Here is a 19,925-nt window from a genome sequence, read left to right on the forward strand (position 1 = left end):
GAAAGATACGTATTATATTATGGCTTGACTTAATTGTTTCAGAATGATTCTATAGAATGCTCTTGTGAAATTTTTTTGGAAACATAAATCCTGATATCATGGATTTATAGCAGATAATGAAATAATAATTCAAATCAATTCTTTAAAGAAATGGAATTTTTTAAATCATTGCGAGGGAGGGAACGATGGGAATTCTGTAGATATTGTGGAATGCAACTATAAATCTTTAATTAAACCTCTTAGGCATCTTCTATCTAGCATTTTCAGTACTGGAGTTAACCCGGTTATTTTTAAAATACCATGGCATTTTAATCTGAAGACATATCTCATTATTTTTAATAAACTAGAGAAAATGTGTATTGGATGCGTTTCGATAACTTATTTAAGTTATATTTTACTGAAATTGAAAATTATTGTCAGTAAGCCGCCAAGGATCGAGTTTGGTGTTCCACAGGAAAATGTGCTAGGCTTGATCTGTTCCTTATTTAGGTCAATATATTAACACGTGTTATCAAAAAGGCAAAGTTATTTGCTTTGCAGATGTTACTATACTATTAGTCAGAAACCGAACATCATGTCATTCGAATCCTTTGGGAGTTTTGGAAGTTATGGTGGTTTATATTTTTGTACATCTAAAAATTCAATAATTTTTTAATAAAAAACTTTTGTTTGCAGAGGTTTGCAACTATCTAAAATCGGTTTAGATATTTATTATTATTCACCTAAAAAGTTTCATATGAATCCTTTGAGATTTTTTGAAGTTATATCCGTTTATATTTTTACACATCTAAAAATTAAATAATTTTTTATTAAAAAACTTTCATTGTAGAGATTTGCAACTATCTGAAATCGATTTAGATATTTATTATTAATTGCATAAAAAAGTTTTATCCAAATCCTTTGGGAATTTTGGGATTTAGAGCCTTTTTCATTTCTTTAACATTTGAACTTTTTAATTAATTTTCACAAGAAAACCTTAGTTTGTAGAGGGTTGAGACCACCATAAGTCGATTTAGGTATTAATTATTAATATCTGGACAAGAAAAATATTAAAATCCCTGAAATTCCAGGAGATACGGGCATTATATTGATTAAATAACAGGGAGCGCGGACTATGAATTGGTTGCTGGCAACCGACATATGCTTCGTTCTCGATTTTAGTCGCTAGATATTGATCGGACGCTAGCTTCACACACACACATAACTTAACCTAACTTTAGAAGTTTTTAAAAACATTGTGCTTTTGTTTATATAGTGGTGTTCTATATTAACTTATATTGTTTTGTAAAAACTAAACAGTAATACCTGCTTTTATAGAATTATGAAGTTTTCGTACAAGGTAAGAGCAACTTTTAAATTTATACACTATTTCTTAATTACATTTCGTAATCTAATGATTTCTAAGTTTAAAAAGTGACCACAACCGAGGACCGTCTATAGTAGCATTTATTGCTTTACATAGAAAATATAAATTTAATAGAATTCTTCTTGACGCCAAGTAGGCAAATTTAGACTATCCAGACTAGATGTCCAGATCCAGATCCTATATATTTAGACACCCACTGATTATTTTATAGACCTCTAAATGAAACACCTTCATTTCCCTATTTGGTACATGATTAAGCATTACAATAATACCAGTTATGCCATAAGACTCATTCATAGTGAATGGAGATTCAGCAAAAATTTTTTATTTTGGGTTAGTTGAGTCACATCTGAGATATGGGATCCAGTTTTGGGGTTTTGCAAGCGTCTATCTATTGCAGTCAATTTTTGTTTTGCAGAAGCAGGGTGTAGATTTAAGATTTGGGGACCACCAGAAGCCACTTTTTATTCAAGAACAAATACTAACATTAACCTGTATTTTTATTTTATTGACTTTGGAGTTAGCTTACAAAACATTCAATTTGAGGGGATCAAAATATACAATCATTTGACTCTAGAATATAAAAATATTAGTAATCAGTGAGTGATTTAGTATGTTAGTTTAGACATTTTTATTGAGTAAAGCATATTAAAGCTTGAATGAATGTTATGAGGATGAGAGATGATTGTGATGAAACACTTGCTTTGTTGTCTATGGCATGTATGTATTGTATTGACTATTTTATTGCCAACAAATACATTTTATTTATTTTTTTTGTCTGTTTTTGTATTGGTCTTATTATTTTGAAAATTTCAGTTTATGTGGTTTATTTTTCATCCAGCTTTGTAAATGAGGGTGTAATACAATATTTATACAATAAAGCATTTTTTGAATTTGAATTAATAATAATGATAATTATAAAGTTTATTTGCAAATCTACACAAAACTAAAGATTAGCCAGTTTCGGAAATTTTTAATTTTTTTGTACTTTCCTTACCATCAACCGATTTACGGCCAAGGATAGAAATAAAACTTAAAATTTTTAAATTATATATTTTAATTATAAAAGCAGATTACAGAAACACATATATGAAAAGAAATAAATCTGCTACTTTCTAAAATAAGTGGTGTTGCGTAAACACATCAACGGCCTATAGTGTTAAGTGATATTGCCGAAAACAGTCAGAGTGTAAATAAATAGTGCAATGCTCACAAATATAAATTGTTTGACTTCTACATACACAACATCTTCTTCGGGAGTCAATCCTACTGATTACATGTCCAGAGTGATCAACCCTCACTTCAGATGGTTCTAATGGAAGTGGTCTAGCAACAAAGTTCTTTGTTTTTAATAAGCATATGGCGATGAATGATTTAAAATTCAGTTGTGACATTTTATTGTGATTCACTGTGTTGTAGAGTTTCCAGGAATTGACAAGAGTACTGTCTATTGTATTTTTAAATAGTGGCCACCACCATTTCTTACCCATCACACTGATTCTATAATTTGCCACGCCATTATCATGCAAATCTACTCCTCCCATGTATTTATTATATCTTGAAATTACAGCTGGTTGTGGGATTGACACTTCTTTTTTCGATTTTCTATTATATCTTTTAGCAGAAGTAAGAGGTTCTACACTTCTACGTGATAATGGGTACTAATTGCTAGACTTGTCTTGACACACTTGTGACAGGCAATTTCAGTTATTCAGCCGATGATGCAAGAACGCAACAGCATAATTTATGACCTAATTAGGAAAACTCTGGTTCAACTAGGCCTCGGTTTTCAATTTTATGGTGTAGTTTGGAATGTAATTAGTGTTAAAAAAATACAAAACTTTGAAAATAAAAACATTAAATAGTAGTATATGATTTTTAAAAATGTGCGGCCAAATATAAGGAAAAATCCGGCTTCAAAAAATATAAAAAAAAATTCGTACAAGAAAGCAAATGAAAAAAATGGTTCAAATTTAATTCTGTCACTTTTGTTCAACCTTGCGTCAATGGTACCAGCCCATATTTCAGGCGAAAAAAGCACTATTTTTTTGTAAATAAATCATTAGTGCAGTGTTGCGTATACGCATCACTGGCTATAAATGGGTGCTTCTTTATTTTATTTTTTTTTATTTGAGTTGATACTTATTCCTTTCAAATATTTATCTCATTCGAAAGCACTGTAGGTGTAGATAATTTTTTATAGCTAATTTTGCAATGCATTATGTAAGCATGTTACAGCTACTTCAGAAGGGCCACTTCATAGTTACCAACTTAGGAATGCGCTTTATCTTCCAACCTGTCACTCAGAGCTATTGAAAAAATCGATTATAATGTAAAAAAATGCACAATGATCTGCCATTAGAAATAAAGTCCTGCCTTCCTTTCCCTCATTTTGCAAAGCCTTAAAATTGTACTTACTGAAGAGAGCCTTGTATGTAGTAAACGACTTTTTTTATTCATACTTAGACTTAAATTTCCCACACATTTTTTAATTAAAAAAACAAAAATATTGTGTCGGTCTTTGGTCTTGTATTGTTGTGCAATAACAAAAATATATATAAAAAAATATAATATTTATGTAAATATTTGGTCTACACATCCTAATCATCCTATTGACAAGTGAAAGATAAGATGTTAAATCTCACAATAGATTCAAATTGATTTGAGTTGATATCATAAAAACGAATACCTGTATTGAACTCAAATGAATTTGAATCCTTGATTCTCTATTATCCCAATTGTCACTACACTCCATAGTTATATTGGCTGGTGACTTTAATATTAACTTCACTGATGTAAGCTTGCTATCATATCATACATCCCTTTTAAGTATATTGGAATCTTATGACTTAAAGATGCATGTTCTTTCACCCACACATATAACATCCTCATCTGCAACTACTATTGATTATTTGTGTACAAATTTAAATGATGTGTCATGTAGAGTACTCTTATGACCATGAGTACTCTTATGACCTGGCATTTCTGACCATGAAGCCATTCTCGCTAGGATTCCATGCAACACTGTATTTCCTTCATCTCATTATATAGGAAGAATTTTCGGTAGAGCAAATTTTAATGCTTTTTCTTCTACTACAGCTTTGCTTAATTGGAATGCAGTTGAAATGGCTCCTGACCCGTTTACCTTGTTATTTCATGTGCTATGTGACAAGATCAATCAGTGTTTTCCTAAAACGAGGCTTAAAATGAAAAATAGAAAACCATGGGTCACAGTTCTGAACAGCAGGCCTCAGAACTTAAGTTAAAAACCTCCGTTTTTTCGCTAAGTTGTGTAAGTTTACAACTAATGCAAACATTATTCTTTATCATCAGAAATATCGTAGTCTATACAGAAAGACGATAAAAGCATCAAAGGTTAAATATTATAGTGACCACTTGAATATGTCCTCAAATAGGCAGAGAGAATGTTGGTCAATTATAAATGACTTCAGGCATTCTCACAAGAAAGTTTCAGAACCAGAAGTAAGACCAAATAGTTTAAATAATTATTACTGTAATATTCCTCATTTATTGCTCAAGGATGTGAATACTAATATTGATCCTTTGCATTATATTCTACAAGTGTCAGTTCAAAATTCTTTTTTCTTTTATCCTGTTAGCCTTACTGACGTTAGAGATGCAATTAAAAGCTTAAAAAACCATAAATCAGCTGGAGCTGATGGGCTATCATCAAAATTACTACTCCTTTTGCCTGACTCAGCATTGAATGCCTTAGCTTCTGCCATAAATAATTCCTTTCATAATGGCATCTTTCCAGCATGTTTGAAGGAGGCAGTGGTTATTCCTCTTTATAAGGGCGGAGAATTGAGTGAGCCTTGTAATTTCCGTCCAATTTCTATATTATCTACCCTCTCCAAGATAGTTAAAACTTGCAAAAATCAGAATTTTGTCTTTTTTGCAACATAATTGCATTTTATCTGCAAATCAGTTTGGATTTCAATCGGGAAAAGGGACTCATGACGCTGTTTTCGGCTTTTGGGAGAGTGTCTATGTGTCCTTAAATTCTGGAGAGTCCGCGGCGGCAGTGTTTTGCGATTTATCCAAGGCATTTGGTTGTGTAGATCATGTAATACTGCTGTCTAAGCTCAATAATTATGGCTTTAGAAGTGTGGCATTGCAATGGCTAGAATCCTATCTGTCTAATCGTACCCAAAGAGTTACAGTATCTGGATGTTTATCCGATTCTAGATCCCTTAAAACTGGAGTACCTCAGGGTTCAGTGTTAGGACCACTACTATTTTTGCTCTATGTAAATAATTTGGGTTCATTAAAACTGCAGGGCAAAGTGTTTCAGTTTGCTGATGATACCACCATTTTATGGAATCATAGAGATTCTGATAATGTTACGAGCCCAGGTTTTTTAAGGATCTTAAGATTTTATCGGAGTGGTGTGCTGCAAACAGGCTTGTATTTAATGTGGGCAAAACCTTTATTATGGGATTTGAGTGTGACGTTCAGGGCATTATGTTTAGTGAAAACCCCCCTTTTGCAAAACAAAGAAAGCTGTAAGTTCCTTGGTATTACCATTGATGGTCGCCTTTGTTTCGAAGATCATATCCTAAGCTTTGCAGTAAGAATGGCGGGGCATGAGCTGGGAGGGGTAGTTGCACGTTTAGTGTACTTTTCTTTTATTAAGTCCCATCCTCGTTATGACATAATGTTTGTGATTCAAAAAAAGGCAGTTAGATAGATACCTATGTTCCGCTGGGTTAAGAGATTCTTGTAAACCTCTCTTTATATCTCAAAAAATCCTAACTCTTTTTTCTCTTTTTATCTTAGAAACAGTTACTCTTATTCATAAATGTCCTAAACCTCCCTCTAACACTGGTCATATGACTCGCCAGGTTAACGATTTTCCCTTACCAATCCCTACATCCTCCCTCACCAAGAACTCACTTATATATAGCAAAAAAATTTACAACCATGTTCCTCTATGTATCAGAAAAATTTTAGAAGTTAAGAAATTCAAAAAGGAATTAAAATCACTTTTATTATCCAGGGCATATTATAGCCTTGACAATTTTTTTAATGATACCTTTTAACCTGTGCTCTGACATGATTTTAGTGTTTTAGTTTTGTTTAGCAATTAAATAATTTAATTTACTTCCTCTAAATTCTGTTTTATTGACAGCTTTACTTATTTTTTAATCAAATTTATCAAAGAGATGCTTTTTTTTCTCAATCTGTTTTGTTACGATTAATTTTGGTAATGTGTGTAAATTTTATGGTAAAGTGTTTTAGGTGTTATGTTTGTTTGACATTTGAAATTTAAAGTGAATTTGGAATTTTTTAGTTTTTAGGATGCTTGTACACAAGATTTTGTTGTCTTACGTAATATAGCACATTTTTTTTTTCTTTCTTTCTTTCTTTTATTATGTAGTAATTGTATACATTTGGGGCATAATATTCAAAATACATCTGGCCTGTAGATGTGTCCATTTTGAGTAACATAGCTTGCTTTCCTTTGACCAATTGGGTGCCATATGAATGCTCTACCTGTTCAATAACTATTTTATTAATTGATTTTTGATAAGTTTGCTAAAAGCATTATTACTGCCTTAAGTCAAGCACCTTCAAATCTCTAAAATGATGATCACTTTTGCACAACTTCTAGAGATAGAGTATGGCAGTCACTGACCCCTCTTCCACCACATGATGATTGACACATGTCTTCAGAGATCTCATGTGCAGTTTGCCCACTTGAATGCTTCTGGAATGATGAAGAACAGCTGATATTTGTGGTGTTTGCAATATTGAATATAATATGCGCAAATTGCAAATATTTGATTACATTACTTTCAAGAGTTTGTCTGATAGTATTGTAGAAGCTGTTCATGTTTTCAGCCACATCTATTTTAGTTCCTAGGATAATATTGGAACCAATATTTAATTTATTAAAATCTTTATATACTATTTTCTGGTTGCAAATTATTACTACAGTTTCATAGAATTTTGTCTTATTTTCACTTTTGCCTATTTGTTTGTGATTTTTTTAAAATTATTTATAGCATTAACAAGACCCCTTCGATCTATTTTTGTTTGCCAAAATTTCTATTGTTCTTTTTTATATTGGTGATATTTGGCAATTTTTTCTCTTAAAATTGTTCGCTGCAAGGTTTAAAACAATAGTATTACATACATCAACTAGACTTTAGTTTTATGATCATATTTTCTTTTTTCTCTATGATTTATGTATTTAGCCATAGAACTCATAGGTAAAATATATTCTGTTTTAGTTGCTTTAATCAAGGTGATAGAAAAATGATGTGTAATTTTATATTTGATTACAAACAATTTTGGTTGATCGACATCCTTTGATTTTTAATCTTTACCCAAAAGTAGTCCAAGCATGTATTTTATTCTATTTATGTCACACAGCCTACATAAGAGACAAATCGAGAGTAAGTCTATGTAAATATCTCCAGCGATAATGTCGTTTTTAATACATATTTACTATGTATCTTTTAAATTTTTTCACCTTTAACTTTTTTCGCATATGAATTTAGCACTGGAAAAAGGAAATTATGTTCAATAGGAGTCAATTTACTTTTTATTTTAGAGGTTTAAATGCAGGTAATTTGTAGAACTTGAAATTGAATGTATTGAACCAATTGAAATAGATAAAGAATTTTTTCAAGATATTTATTAATTTATTAACAGTAAACCATTTTAAAACATTAGAGAAAGATACAGTGACTAAATTAAAACATATCCATTGTTATTAATATTGTTTGAAAGAGGATTTAGTAATGCAAAGAGTTTTGAAATTTTATTATAACATTTTTATTACCTTTGAAATATAAAAATAAAATTCTTCCTTGGACAACAGTAAATGAATAAAATAATAAATTGAAGGAAAAATATGATAACAGCTTATTAAAAAATTGCTTTCTGGATTTGTTTATCTGAACTTTCTGTTCGAATACTTCCTAAATGTTTTTAATTGGATTCAGCTCTGAGAACTTGGATGCACGTTTGGAATCATGTTAAAAATGAGTAGAAGTGGAATTTAGTTTTCTATTTATAGAAGCATTGGTTTTTGTTTTTTTTTTTGACATCCTTATGGCAAATATGTCCATTATCTTTTCTATCGTAAGCATTAGGCACATGCCAAATACCAAAATCTATTTCCAGACCGTGACAGATGCTTTGTGATAATGTAAATCTTCTGAAATTATCATAAAATGTTGAGCGCAATCTCCTTAACAACTACAATTTAACAAGGAAGACTGATAGGTACTATATTATTCTCATTTAAAAATATTTGTTCATCTACTTTTACCCATAGTAGTCGTGAACATTTTTTTTGAGATTTATTAAATTTAAAAAGATTGAATAGTGTTCATATAAAATGTGCATTTTATTAATATTTTTTAAGCAATTTCTTATGATATAAAACTTGTGATTAAAAACAAGATTCTAAATTTAAAGTATATTTTTGATCAGAATTTATTATTTTAAATCAAAATTTACAGTTTGCTTATCCACTTAGGGCCAATAACCTCTGAGACCATAAAGATAGTCTAATAAATTGACGAAAAAAGAATACAGTTTTTTAATAACAAGTCAATAAACACTTATTCTTCAGTATAATATAATTGGTTGATACGTTTATTTGAATCAACCCTAATAATAAACTTCTAGGTGTGATAGGAAATATATTTTTCTTAATTTGATTGTGATTTAAAGGAAATCGTTCCCTTTACTGATATTTTAGAATTGTATGTATTATTTTGAAAAAGATATGCTATATGCCTGTTCGGGCAATTTAGTCACATTGGCAACGCTGCTTGAAACTGATGGGGACCGAAGCGGTAGCGAGAACGAGAAGTTGGACAGCGGGCGTGTGTGTGCGAACTTTGAACAGAACAGACTGTTATATATTATCGTCTTGATTTGTATTTTTATGGCGATGTAAAATAAATAATTTGTTTACTTTTGAGTCTGTTAATTTTTGGCAGTTCTGGCACAATATTAGCACACCAATTTTTTATACAGTCCACATATTTTTACATGGTCCTTCTTCGCTGGATAATTAAATGAAAAAGCAATGTGCCGTAATTACAAATAAATATATCACATCGGTGGCCGGTAAATATTGTTTATCTCGGCTGGGTTCGCAGAAGAATAGTAATTTCGAGAACGACGGCTGAATGTTGATTATTGAAGCTGGTTAGCCGAATTTGTGTTAGTAAAGTTGTTTTATGCCTATACCTAAATGATGGAGTGAGGTAAGTTTTTCCTATATTTTCCTGTAATTTGTTGTCGCCTCAGTATTGTGCTGTTTAGGCTTAAATAAATAAATATTAATATACCCACTTAACCTTTTGTTTGTGCATAAGTTTGTGACACATCGTTTCAAAATGGAGGCTTTAAAACGGCAAAGAGGCTCTCTAAAGCGAAGTTTAACTAATTTTTCAAAATATATTAATGAAAATTTTATAAATAAAAGTAATATTTCTTCTAATATTTTGTTAGAATTGGAGGTAAGAATAAATAACATCGAGGGTAATTTAATACAAAAGTTTTGTGATGTACAAAATGAAATAGAAAATTCTTGCAAGGAAGAAGACCTAGAGGGTGAATATGGAGAGCGATGTGACTTTGAAAATCAGTACTATGCCCAATTAGGTTTGGCTAAAAAATATTTAAGTGACCATACACCTGTGCAGCTTCAGGAAAATAAAAGTGTAGATGAAGAATCTCAAGCAGCGGCGTTGAATATTAACAAACTACAAATAAAACTTCCGGATATAAATTTACCGACATTTGATGGGTCCGTTCAAAATTGGATGGAGTTTCGGGATATTTTTGAGTCGCTTATACATAAAAATGAATCGATAACAAATATTCAACGATTTCATTATTTAAGATCATCTGTAAAAAATGAGGCTGCACAGATTCTTTCCACAGTTGAGTTTGGTTCTAATAATTATAATGTAGCTTGGGAACTGTTAGGTAAGAGGTATGATAATGATAAAACGTTAATTCATAATCACATCAAAAATATATATTCTATTGAACCCTTGCATAGGGAAAATTCAAAGGGGATTAGAACAATTTTAAATGAAGTAACAAAAAACATGCGTGCGCTTGAACAAATTGGTTTACCTACATCGCAATGGGATGTTCCCATTGTATATTTGATTGGTACCAAACTTGATAAGGTAACTGCTAGGGAATGGGAATCCTATAAGGCCAAGTCAACAAATTTTCCTACTTTAGAAAATTTCAAAGTATTTTTGAATTCCAAAGCTGAGCTTCTTGACATATTAGAACAAAATAAATTTGAAAAGCATGGTACAAGAAATATGTTAACTCTTGATGAAAGTACAAAGTCTGTTTCCAATCATAATTTTAATGGTAAAGTACCAAAATGCTTATTTTGTAAAGGGGAACATTATATTCAAGTTTGTTCAAATTTTTTAAGAATTCCTGTGCAAAAAAGAGGAGAAACTATAATGTCTTTAAAACTATGTCTGAATTGCCTCCGAAAGGGGCATTTTAATAAAAATTGCGCAGATTCCCTACCTGCAGAGAATGTCATGGTAAGCACAACATTTTGTTGCATGTTAATAGATCCCAAGAAGATAATTCTGACAAAAATAAAATTAATATTAATGAAAATGCTCAGGTCGATGAATGTAAAGTCCCGACTTTCACGAATTTATCTGCTAGTTCTAAGGTAAATGATGTTTTGTTGTCTACGGCTCAAGTATATATTTTGGATACTTTTGGAAAGAAACATTTAGTGCGAGCCATTTTGGATAGTGGTTCTCAATCTAGTTTTGTTACACAAGATATGTGTAATAAATTTGGTCTATTTAAAGAAAATGTAAATGTTGTTTTAAATGGTATTAATAGTAGCCATTCTATTATACACAATAAATGCAATATTAAAGTTTATTCTCAATTTTCTGATTTTGCTATAAATTGCACATATTTCATAATTCCAAGTATTACTAGTTTATTGCCTATTTCACCTGTAGATATAAGTAAATTAAATATTCCACAAACCTGCAAACTGGCTGATCCATTATTTTTTGAGCCGCAACATGTGGATATGTTGATTGGTGCTGACTTGTTTTGGTATGTTCTAAGTAGTGAACAAATTTCTTTAGGTAAAAACCTTCCAGTATTGCAAAATACAAAGTTTGGGTGGATTGTTACAGGACCATTGGGTAAAATTCAGCAATATGATTTAATTAGTTGTAATTTTGGTTCCACAATTGAACAGCAGATACAAGAGGATCTAAAGAAGTTCTGGGAAATCGAATCTTTGGAATGTAGTGTTAAAGGTCTTTCTCAAGAGGAAATAGCTATTGAAAAGCATTTTGTTGCAAATACCAAACGCAATGAAAAGGGTGAATTTATTGTGCGATTACCATTAAAAATGGATATTAGCAAATTGGGAAGTTCTCGGGCACAGGCTACTAAAAGGTTTTTAAGTTTGGAAAAAAGGTTGTTAAAAGATAATAATATTAGATTTCTGTATCATGATTTTATTCGAGAATATATACAATTGGGGCACATGACAAAAATAAATAATTCAAAAACTGATATGTCATGAGATTACTTTATGTGCCATCATGGAGTTTATAGACAAAATGCATTGACAACAAATTTGAGGGTTGTTTTCGATGCCTCTCTACCAAGTAGCACAGGATATTCATTGAATAATATTCAAATGGTTGGCCCTACTATCCAGTAGGATTTAGTATCAATATTAATGCGATTTAGGCAACATAGTGTTGTTGTTGCTGCTGACTGCAGTAAAATGTATCGATCAGTTTGGGTAGCTCTGGAAGATAGAGGTTTACAAAAAATTCTTTGGCGATTCAACACTAATAGTACACTAGATACTTATGAGCTCAACACTGTAACGTATGGTACTGCAGCAGCTTCGTTCTTGGCAATTCGTTGCTTGTTTCAATTGGCTTATGACATTGAAAATGACTATCCAGTGGTTGCAAATATTATAAAATCCGACTTTTACGTGGATGACCTTTTGACCGGTTTTGAGAATAAGGAAGATGCAAAACAAATCATTTCCTTAATATATAATGTTTTAAAACAAGGTTCTTTTGTTCTTCGTAAATTTTATTCAAATGATCCATCTGTGTTAGTTAATATACCCCATGATGATCCTTTATCTAAAATAGTGGAGTTCGGAGAAAATGATAATAAAAAAACACTTGGGTTGATTTGGTGCCCCTCCCAAGATAAATTGATGTATAGTGTTAAAGAAGATTTTAGTTCCTCTGTTATTTCTAAACGTACAATTTTGTCTGAAAGCTCTAAAGTTTTCGACCCTTTGGGACTAGTCAGTCCATGCATTATTATTGTGAAAATGCTGTTACAAGATCTTTGGCTTGAGAAATTGTCTTGGGACGATCAGGTTCCACAGTCCATAGCTACAATTTGGAAAGATTTTAAAAGTCAACTAATATGTTTAAATGAATTAAGAATTGATCGTCATGTTGTTTGCCCTAATTATCAATATGTTGAAATGCATTGCTTTTCGGACAGTTCTGAAAGGGCTTATGGTGCATGTATTTATTTAAAATCTTTAGACATAGAAGGGCAAGTTTTTGTTAATTTGTTAACTTCAAAGGCGAAAGTAGCTCCATTACAGTCTATTTCCTTGCCGCGTTTGGAATTGTGTGGTGCATTGACGTCGGCTAGATTGGCAAACAAAGTTTCAAAAGCGCTAAGACTTATTGTTGTAAGACGGGTTTTTTGGACTGACTCAACAATTGTTTTAGGTTGGGTTCGTACTCCTCCAAATAAGCTAAAAACTTTTGTCTCAAATAGAGTATCTGAAATTCAGAACTTTACTATTAAAGATGAATGGAGACATGTACCTAGCGAATTGAATCCTGCAGATTATTTATCTCGTGGGGTTAAATGTTTTGATTTAAAAAATTTGGATATGTGGTGGCATGGACCCTTATTTTTGTTTGACGATGAAAACAATTGGCCCAGAAATCCACTTTATGCAAAAATTTTGCCTGATTTAAAAACAGAAAGGAACGTAAACGTCATGAGTTCAACTTTGGAAAATGGAAATTATATTTTGGAAAAATTCTCAAATTTATTAAAATTTAAGAGACTTCTAGCTTTATTATTTAGATTTGTAAATAACTGTAAGTCTTCAAAAGATAATCGTAGACTGGGACCTTTAATAAAACTTGAAATTGATAATTCATTTTATTATTTTTTAAAGCACATTCAGCATCAATGTTTTGAGGATGATATAAAAAAAATTAAACTGAATAAATTAAAAAATAATTCTAAAATTGTAAATTTAAATCCGTTTCTTGATGAGTTTGATTTTCTGAGAGTAGGTGGTAGATTGCAAAATTCTAGATTTAATTTTGAAAAGAAGCATCCTTTGCTTTTACCTTGAAATCACCATCTTACTAAATTAATTTTGGAGCATGAACATATAAAATTATTTCATTGTGGGGCCCAGCAGTTACTAGCATCTGTCCGCGAAAGATATTGGCCGATAGGAGGACGATCTTTAGCTAAAAAGATTGTGTATAGCTGTATAACGTGTTTTAGATATAATGCCAAGACTTTAAAACCTATAATGGGCAATCTACCAGAACAAAGGTTAAATCCAAGTCATCCGTTTGACGTAGTTGGTGTCGATTATGCAGGCCCATTTTTAATAAAAAATCATACGGGCAGAGGTGCTAAAGTTTCAAAATGTTATGTCGCGCTCTATATTTGCTTCTTAACAAAAGCTGTCCATTTAGAATTAGTTACTAGCCTTAGCAAGGATGCTTTTATTTTATCATTACGTAGATTCTCTTCCCGTAGAGGAAAACCCTCAACAATTTTCTCAGATAATGGCACTAATTTTGTCTCTGCTTCTCATGAATTAAAAGAGTTAAGTAAATTTTTTATAAAAAATAATCTTGAACTAATCACATCTGCTTGTAATGAAGGTATTGATTGGCATTTTATACCGCCTCAATCACCTCACTTTGGGGGCCTCTGGGAGGCTGGTGTAAAGAGTATGAAGTCACATTTGAAACGTGTGGTTGGTGGTGTGTCACTTACTTTTGAGCAATTATATACACTTTTAGTCGAAATTGAGGCAATAATGAATTCTCGCCCTTTATCCCCAATTTCTTCCGATCCCGAAGACCTCGCTCCACTTACACCAGGGCATTTTATTATTGGAAAACAACTTAGTCCTGTTCCTGGGACAGATGTTATTGATGGTCCAGTAAACCGCCTGACGATTTATCAACATTTACAACAAATGAAACAACACATTTGGAAGCGTTGGATGAAAGAGTACATAGCTGAGCTGCAGCAAAGATCCAAGTGGAGATTGAATTATGACTCTTTAAAGGAAGGTGTCTTAGTGTTAATTAAAGATGACAAACTTCCTCCTATGAAGTGGAAGCTAGGACGTGTATTAACTGTTTTTCCGGGAAAGGATAAGATTTCGCGAGTGGCGCTTGTAAAAACTGATCGCGGAAATATAACTAGGTGTTTTTCCAAACTGTGTCCGTTACCCTTGTCGGACTTAGTGTAATTGTCCCTACGACTATTTTGAAAGTTCGGTCTTTCAAGGCCGGCGATATGTTCGGGCAATTTAGTCACATTGGCAACGCTGCTTGAAACTGATGGGGACCGAAGCGGTAGCGAGAAGTTGGACAGCGGGCGTGTGTGTGCGAACTTTGAACAGAACAGACTGTTATATATTATCGTCTTGATTTGTATTTTTATGGCGATGTAAAATAAATGATTTGTTTACTTTTGAGTCTGTTAATTTTTGGCAGTTCTGGCACAATATTAGCACACCAATTTTTTATACAGTCCACATATTTTTACAATGCCTCTTGGCAAACACATTAGGCTCTACTTAACTAATGTATAAAAAAAAGTAAGATACTTGTATAAGCATATCAGACTATTTAAATAATTAATTTTTACTCCTACCTACTTTTTGTATATTTACTGATAAAAAGAAAGAAAGCAAACAAACAACACTAAATATGATATGTGAAGTCAAGCGTAGAAATTAAAAGGTGAAATTGATAAAACTGGAAGGAGACTAATTACCAAATATTGAAAATATAAACAAAACAAAATGAGGAGCGAAACACGTGTAATCCTTTGACCTTATATTCCAATATATTTGAGTCCTGTGACTTGGAGTTTAATTTATTATTAAGGCTAAATCGCCAAGAAGCAACCATAGATTGGATGTGCAAGTATGACTTGCACAAGAAGAAGAATATTATTAAGAATATTATCTATACTATAACTTCTTGCCCATTACTGATTTGTATGCATGGATTATTGTAAAGAAAAGAAAGAAAATGTGCTATATTACGTAAGAATAATCTTGTGTACAAGCATCCTACAAGCTAAAAAAAACAAAACAAAAATACAATTTCAAAAATTGACAAAACAATGGACAAAATTAAACACAAGAAGACAAAACTTTTTGAACATACTTGAATTAAAGATAACTAAATAAAACAATTACTAAATAAAGGTAAACTTATTGACAAAACTGGAGAAGAAAAAAGGAAAAAAAAAATTTTCCAACATGTCCAAGGTTAAAACCTATCATTAAAAAAGTCATGCAGGTTATAATATGCCTTAGCCAATAAAAGCGACTTTAATTCTCTTTTAAATTTCTTAACATCCGATATATGTCTAACACATAGAGGAACATGATTGTAAATTTTTTTACTTATGTAAATTAATGAGTTTCTGGTAAGGGAAGACGTAGGAATAGGTAGAGGAACATCATTTACACGACGAGTCAAATGGCCAGTGTCAGAGGGTAGTTTGGGAATTTTGTGAATAAGAGCAGCTGTTTCTAAGATAAAGAGTGAAAAGAGTTCGGATTTTTTTAGAAATGAAGAGGGGTTTGCAAGAATCTCTTAACTTAGCAGAACACAGGTATCTAACTGCTTTTTTTTGAATAACAAAGACAATGTTAAGTAGCCCCTTATTGGTTAAACCCCAAAAAGGCAAGCCATACCGAATATGAGATTCAATAAGTGAAAAGTACACTGAACGTGCAACCACCCCTCCCAGCTCTTGTTTTGCCATTCTTACTGCAAAACATCCAGAAGATAATTTCCCAGCTAAATGTAAAATATGATCTTCAAACTGAAGGCGACCATCAATGGTAATTCCTAGGAACTTGCAGCACTCTTTATTCTGCAAGAGGGAATTTTTATGGCTCCATAGTATGGTAGTATCATCAGCAAACTGAACCACCTTGCCCTGCAGTTTCAATGAACTCAAGTCATCCACATACAGTAAAAATAACAGTGGTCCTACACTGACCGCTGGGGAACGCCGCATTTTAGGGATCTAGAAGCAGACAAACGCCCAGACACTGTAACCTTCTGACTACGATTTGATAGATAGGACTCAAGCCACCGCAACGCTACGCCTCTAAAACCATATTTATCGAGCTTAGATAACAGTATTCCATGATCCACACAGTCAAATGCTTTGGATAGATCACAAAACACTGCCGCCGATGACTCTCCAGAATTCAAGGACACATAGACGCTCTCCAAAAAGCTAAAAACAGCATCATGAGTCCTTTTACCGGCTTGAAATCCAAACTGAATTGCAGACAAAATGCCATTATCATGTAAAAAGGACAAAATTCTGCTTTTTGCAAGTTTTTCAACTATCTTAGAGTGGGTAGGCAAAATAGAAATGGGACGGAAATTACAAGGCTGATCCAAATCTCCACCCTTATGAAGAGGGATAACCACTGCCTCTTTTAAACATGAAGGAAAAATGCCATTATGTAAAGAATTGTTTATGGCAGAAATTAAAGCATTTAAGGCTGAATCAGGCAAAAAGAGTAACAACCTCGAAGATATCCCATCAGCTCCAGATGATTTATGGTTTTTAGGCGTTTGATTTCATTTTTTACTTCGGTAAGTTCGACAGGATGAAAGAAAAATGAATGCTCAACCGACACTTGTTGAAGATAGTATAAGGGATCAATGTTACTATGAACGCCCTTGAGCAAGATATTAGGTACATCATAATAATAGTCGTTTAAAATGTCAGGTCTTAACTCCGGTTCAAATACTTTTCTATGGCAATGTCTAAAATCATTAATAATCGACCAACACTCTCTTTGCCTATTTGATAACATATTTAAGCGATCCCTATAATAATTAGATTTTGCTGCTTTAATTGTCTTTCTGTACAGACTACGGTATTTCTGATGATATACAAGGATATTTTCATTTGTGGTATATTTGCACAATTTAGTCGAAAAACGGAGGTTTTTAGCAGAAATTCGAAGGCCTCTTGTAACCCATGGTTTTCGTTTCTTAGTTTTAAGCCTCATTTTAGGAAAGAACTGATTGATCTTATCACACAGAACTTGAAAAAAGTTGGTCAGAAGCCGTTTCAAGTGCATTCCAATTTACCGAAGCTGTAGCAGCAGAAAAAGCATTAAAATTTCTCCTGCTGAAAATTCTTCCCATATAATGAGATGAAGATGATACAGTATTATATGGCATTTTAGCAAGAATAGCTTCATGGTCGGAAATACCAGATGGGAGTACTGTGCATAAAACGTCATCAAAATTTGTACAGAAATAGTCAATTGTAGTTGCAGATGAAGAAGTTATTCGTGTGGGAGAAAGAACGTGCATTTTCAAGTCGTAAGAATTTAAAATACTTAAAAGAAAAGTACGTGGCAAGGTTTCATCAGTGTAGTTGATATTAAAGTCACCAGCCAATATAACCTTAGAGTGTAGGGACAACTGGGTTAAAAGAGAATCAAGTTTGTCCAGAAACATAGCAATATCTCCTGTAGGTGGCCTATAAACACAAAGAATATATAAATTAAAACGCTTACAAAAAGAAAGAGAGAATTCAAAAACATTCTCTAACAGAAGATTATCATACTTATCAATATTACAAAAAATCGTTTCAATTGTTTGCCTAGCCAAGATCATGGTTCCTCCATGTATAGATTGTTATTTGTTATAATTTATGGTTTAGTTCGTTAAATTCATAATTTAATTTTTTATGATTTCATTATTTTGGATTTACCTTTATATTTTTTTCTGTTTTTCTTTATAATTATTAAGATTGTGAATTTAGATACAGTGGTAATCTTTTATATTTTTGTATTCCAAACATTATCTATTATATATACTGATAATTTATGTACTCGGTTAAAAGCAGCATTGCTGAAATTCGCCGAGTCAAAAATAAAGTCCTTTTTATTTATTTATAGATCCCAAAGAAGTTATAAAAAATAGGTTATTTTACTCTTTATTAAAGGCAAATTTTAGAAACATTGTTAATTTTTAACCTTTGTGTTCAAGCCTTCCTTTAAGCCTTAATTATCAAATATTAACGTAAACATATTATAGTATAAAAAATGATAGTATTTAATTAGATGTTTTTACTATTTTCAGTTTAGTAACTTGCTAGGAACAGTGTATAGAAAAGGTGATCTACTTTTTACCCCAGATGGAAATTCAGTTATTAGCTGCGTTGGGAATAGAATTAGTTTATTTGATCTTCGAAAGTAAGTATTCTATTTGAGTTATTATTTTTAACTATCAATTAACATTTTAAGTGGTATTTTATTTATAAATATTTATTTTTTCTCAATAATAGTAACAGATCAAACACCCTTCCCATTGAAAGCCGGTATAATTATGTAACATTAGATTTGAGTCCAAATGGTTGTACTTTGATAGCTATAAATGAAGAGGGTGAGGCACACATGATCAGTCTAATATCACAGACTATAGTGCATAGATATAGATTTAAGGGAAAGTGCAGAGCTGTTCGATTTAGTCCTGACGGCAAGCATTTCGCGGTTTGCAAAGACAATAATGGTAAGTTTTTTCTTATAATCAAGTCTTTTAAGTTTTTCTTATAATCAAGAATAAAAACATCTTCATTCATTTGTTACATAACATGATTTATTTAAAATGTATTCTGTTTTGGCGTTTGATAAGAAAAACGGTAAAGCTTATTTAAATTATTAGATTTAATAAATATATTACACTATAAATCTTAAAAAAAGTTCAGGAAGGAATTGAAAACATTAGAGAAAAAATAAAAACTTCAAGTCTCAGTCTCAAAATATCTTTTTATGTATTAATCAGGTAACATGTTTCGCTAATAAAGCATCATCAGACCTTATAGCTAGATGACCTGCTAAGTACTTTACTTACTACCTAGCAGGTATGATAAAATTATATTTTTTAATAATCGATAATAATAATTATTATTGGTTTAACTTCATCGTTATATTAAATAAAAGTTTAGATAAAAAAGTAATGTTAACGTGTCTTACTTTGAATGTATGGTTGTGAGATTGATAAAATGAAAAAAAAAACATTTCTTGTATTCGGCTGTACGTCAGATTTGACAAAGCCTTATAACAAATTGTTTGCTGGTGGCTGGTGTCTGGTTTTACCTGAACCGAAAATTTGGTAATTTTGCAATTACATTTAATTGAATAATTCAAGATTCGCTTATTAAAATTTTTTGA

At 31.8% G+C, this 19,925-nt stretch overlaps 1 protein-coding gene across 1 annotated transcript in view; it reads left to right on the top strand.

Moving 5' to 3' along the window:
- The first annotated feature begins 1,199 nt into the window (after positions 1-1,199).
- The window catches only part of LOC126742794 (periodic tryptophan protein 2 homolog), a 56,521-nt gene continuing 37,795 nt past the window's right edge, over positions 1,200-19,925 (top strand). Inside the window, exons 1-3 of the mRNA XM_050449590.1 lie at positions 1,200-1,339; positions 18,835-18,947; positions 19,040-19,263. Of these exons, the coding sequence (XP_050305547.1) occupies positions 1,322-1,339; positions 18,835-18,947; positions 19,040-19,263 (355 nt within the window). The 5' untranslated portion in view covers positions 1,200-1,321. The remainder of the gene's footprint in view (positions 1,340-18,834; positions 18,948-19,039; positions 19,264-19,925) is intronic.

The sequence above is a fragment of the Anthonomus grandis genome, chromosome 12 (genome assembly GCF_022605725.1).
Source record: "Anthonomus grandis grandis chromosome 12, icAntGran1.3, whole genome shotgun sequence".
Taxonomy (NCBI): Eukaryota; Metazoa; Arthropoda; class Insecta; order Coleoptera; family Curculionidae; genus Anthonomus; species Anthonomus grandis.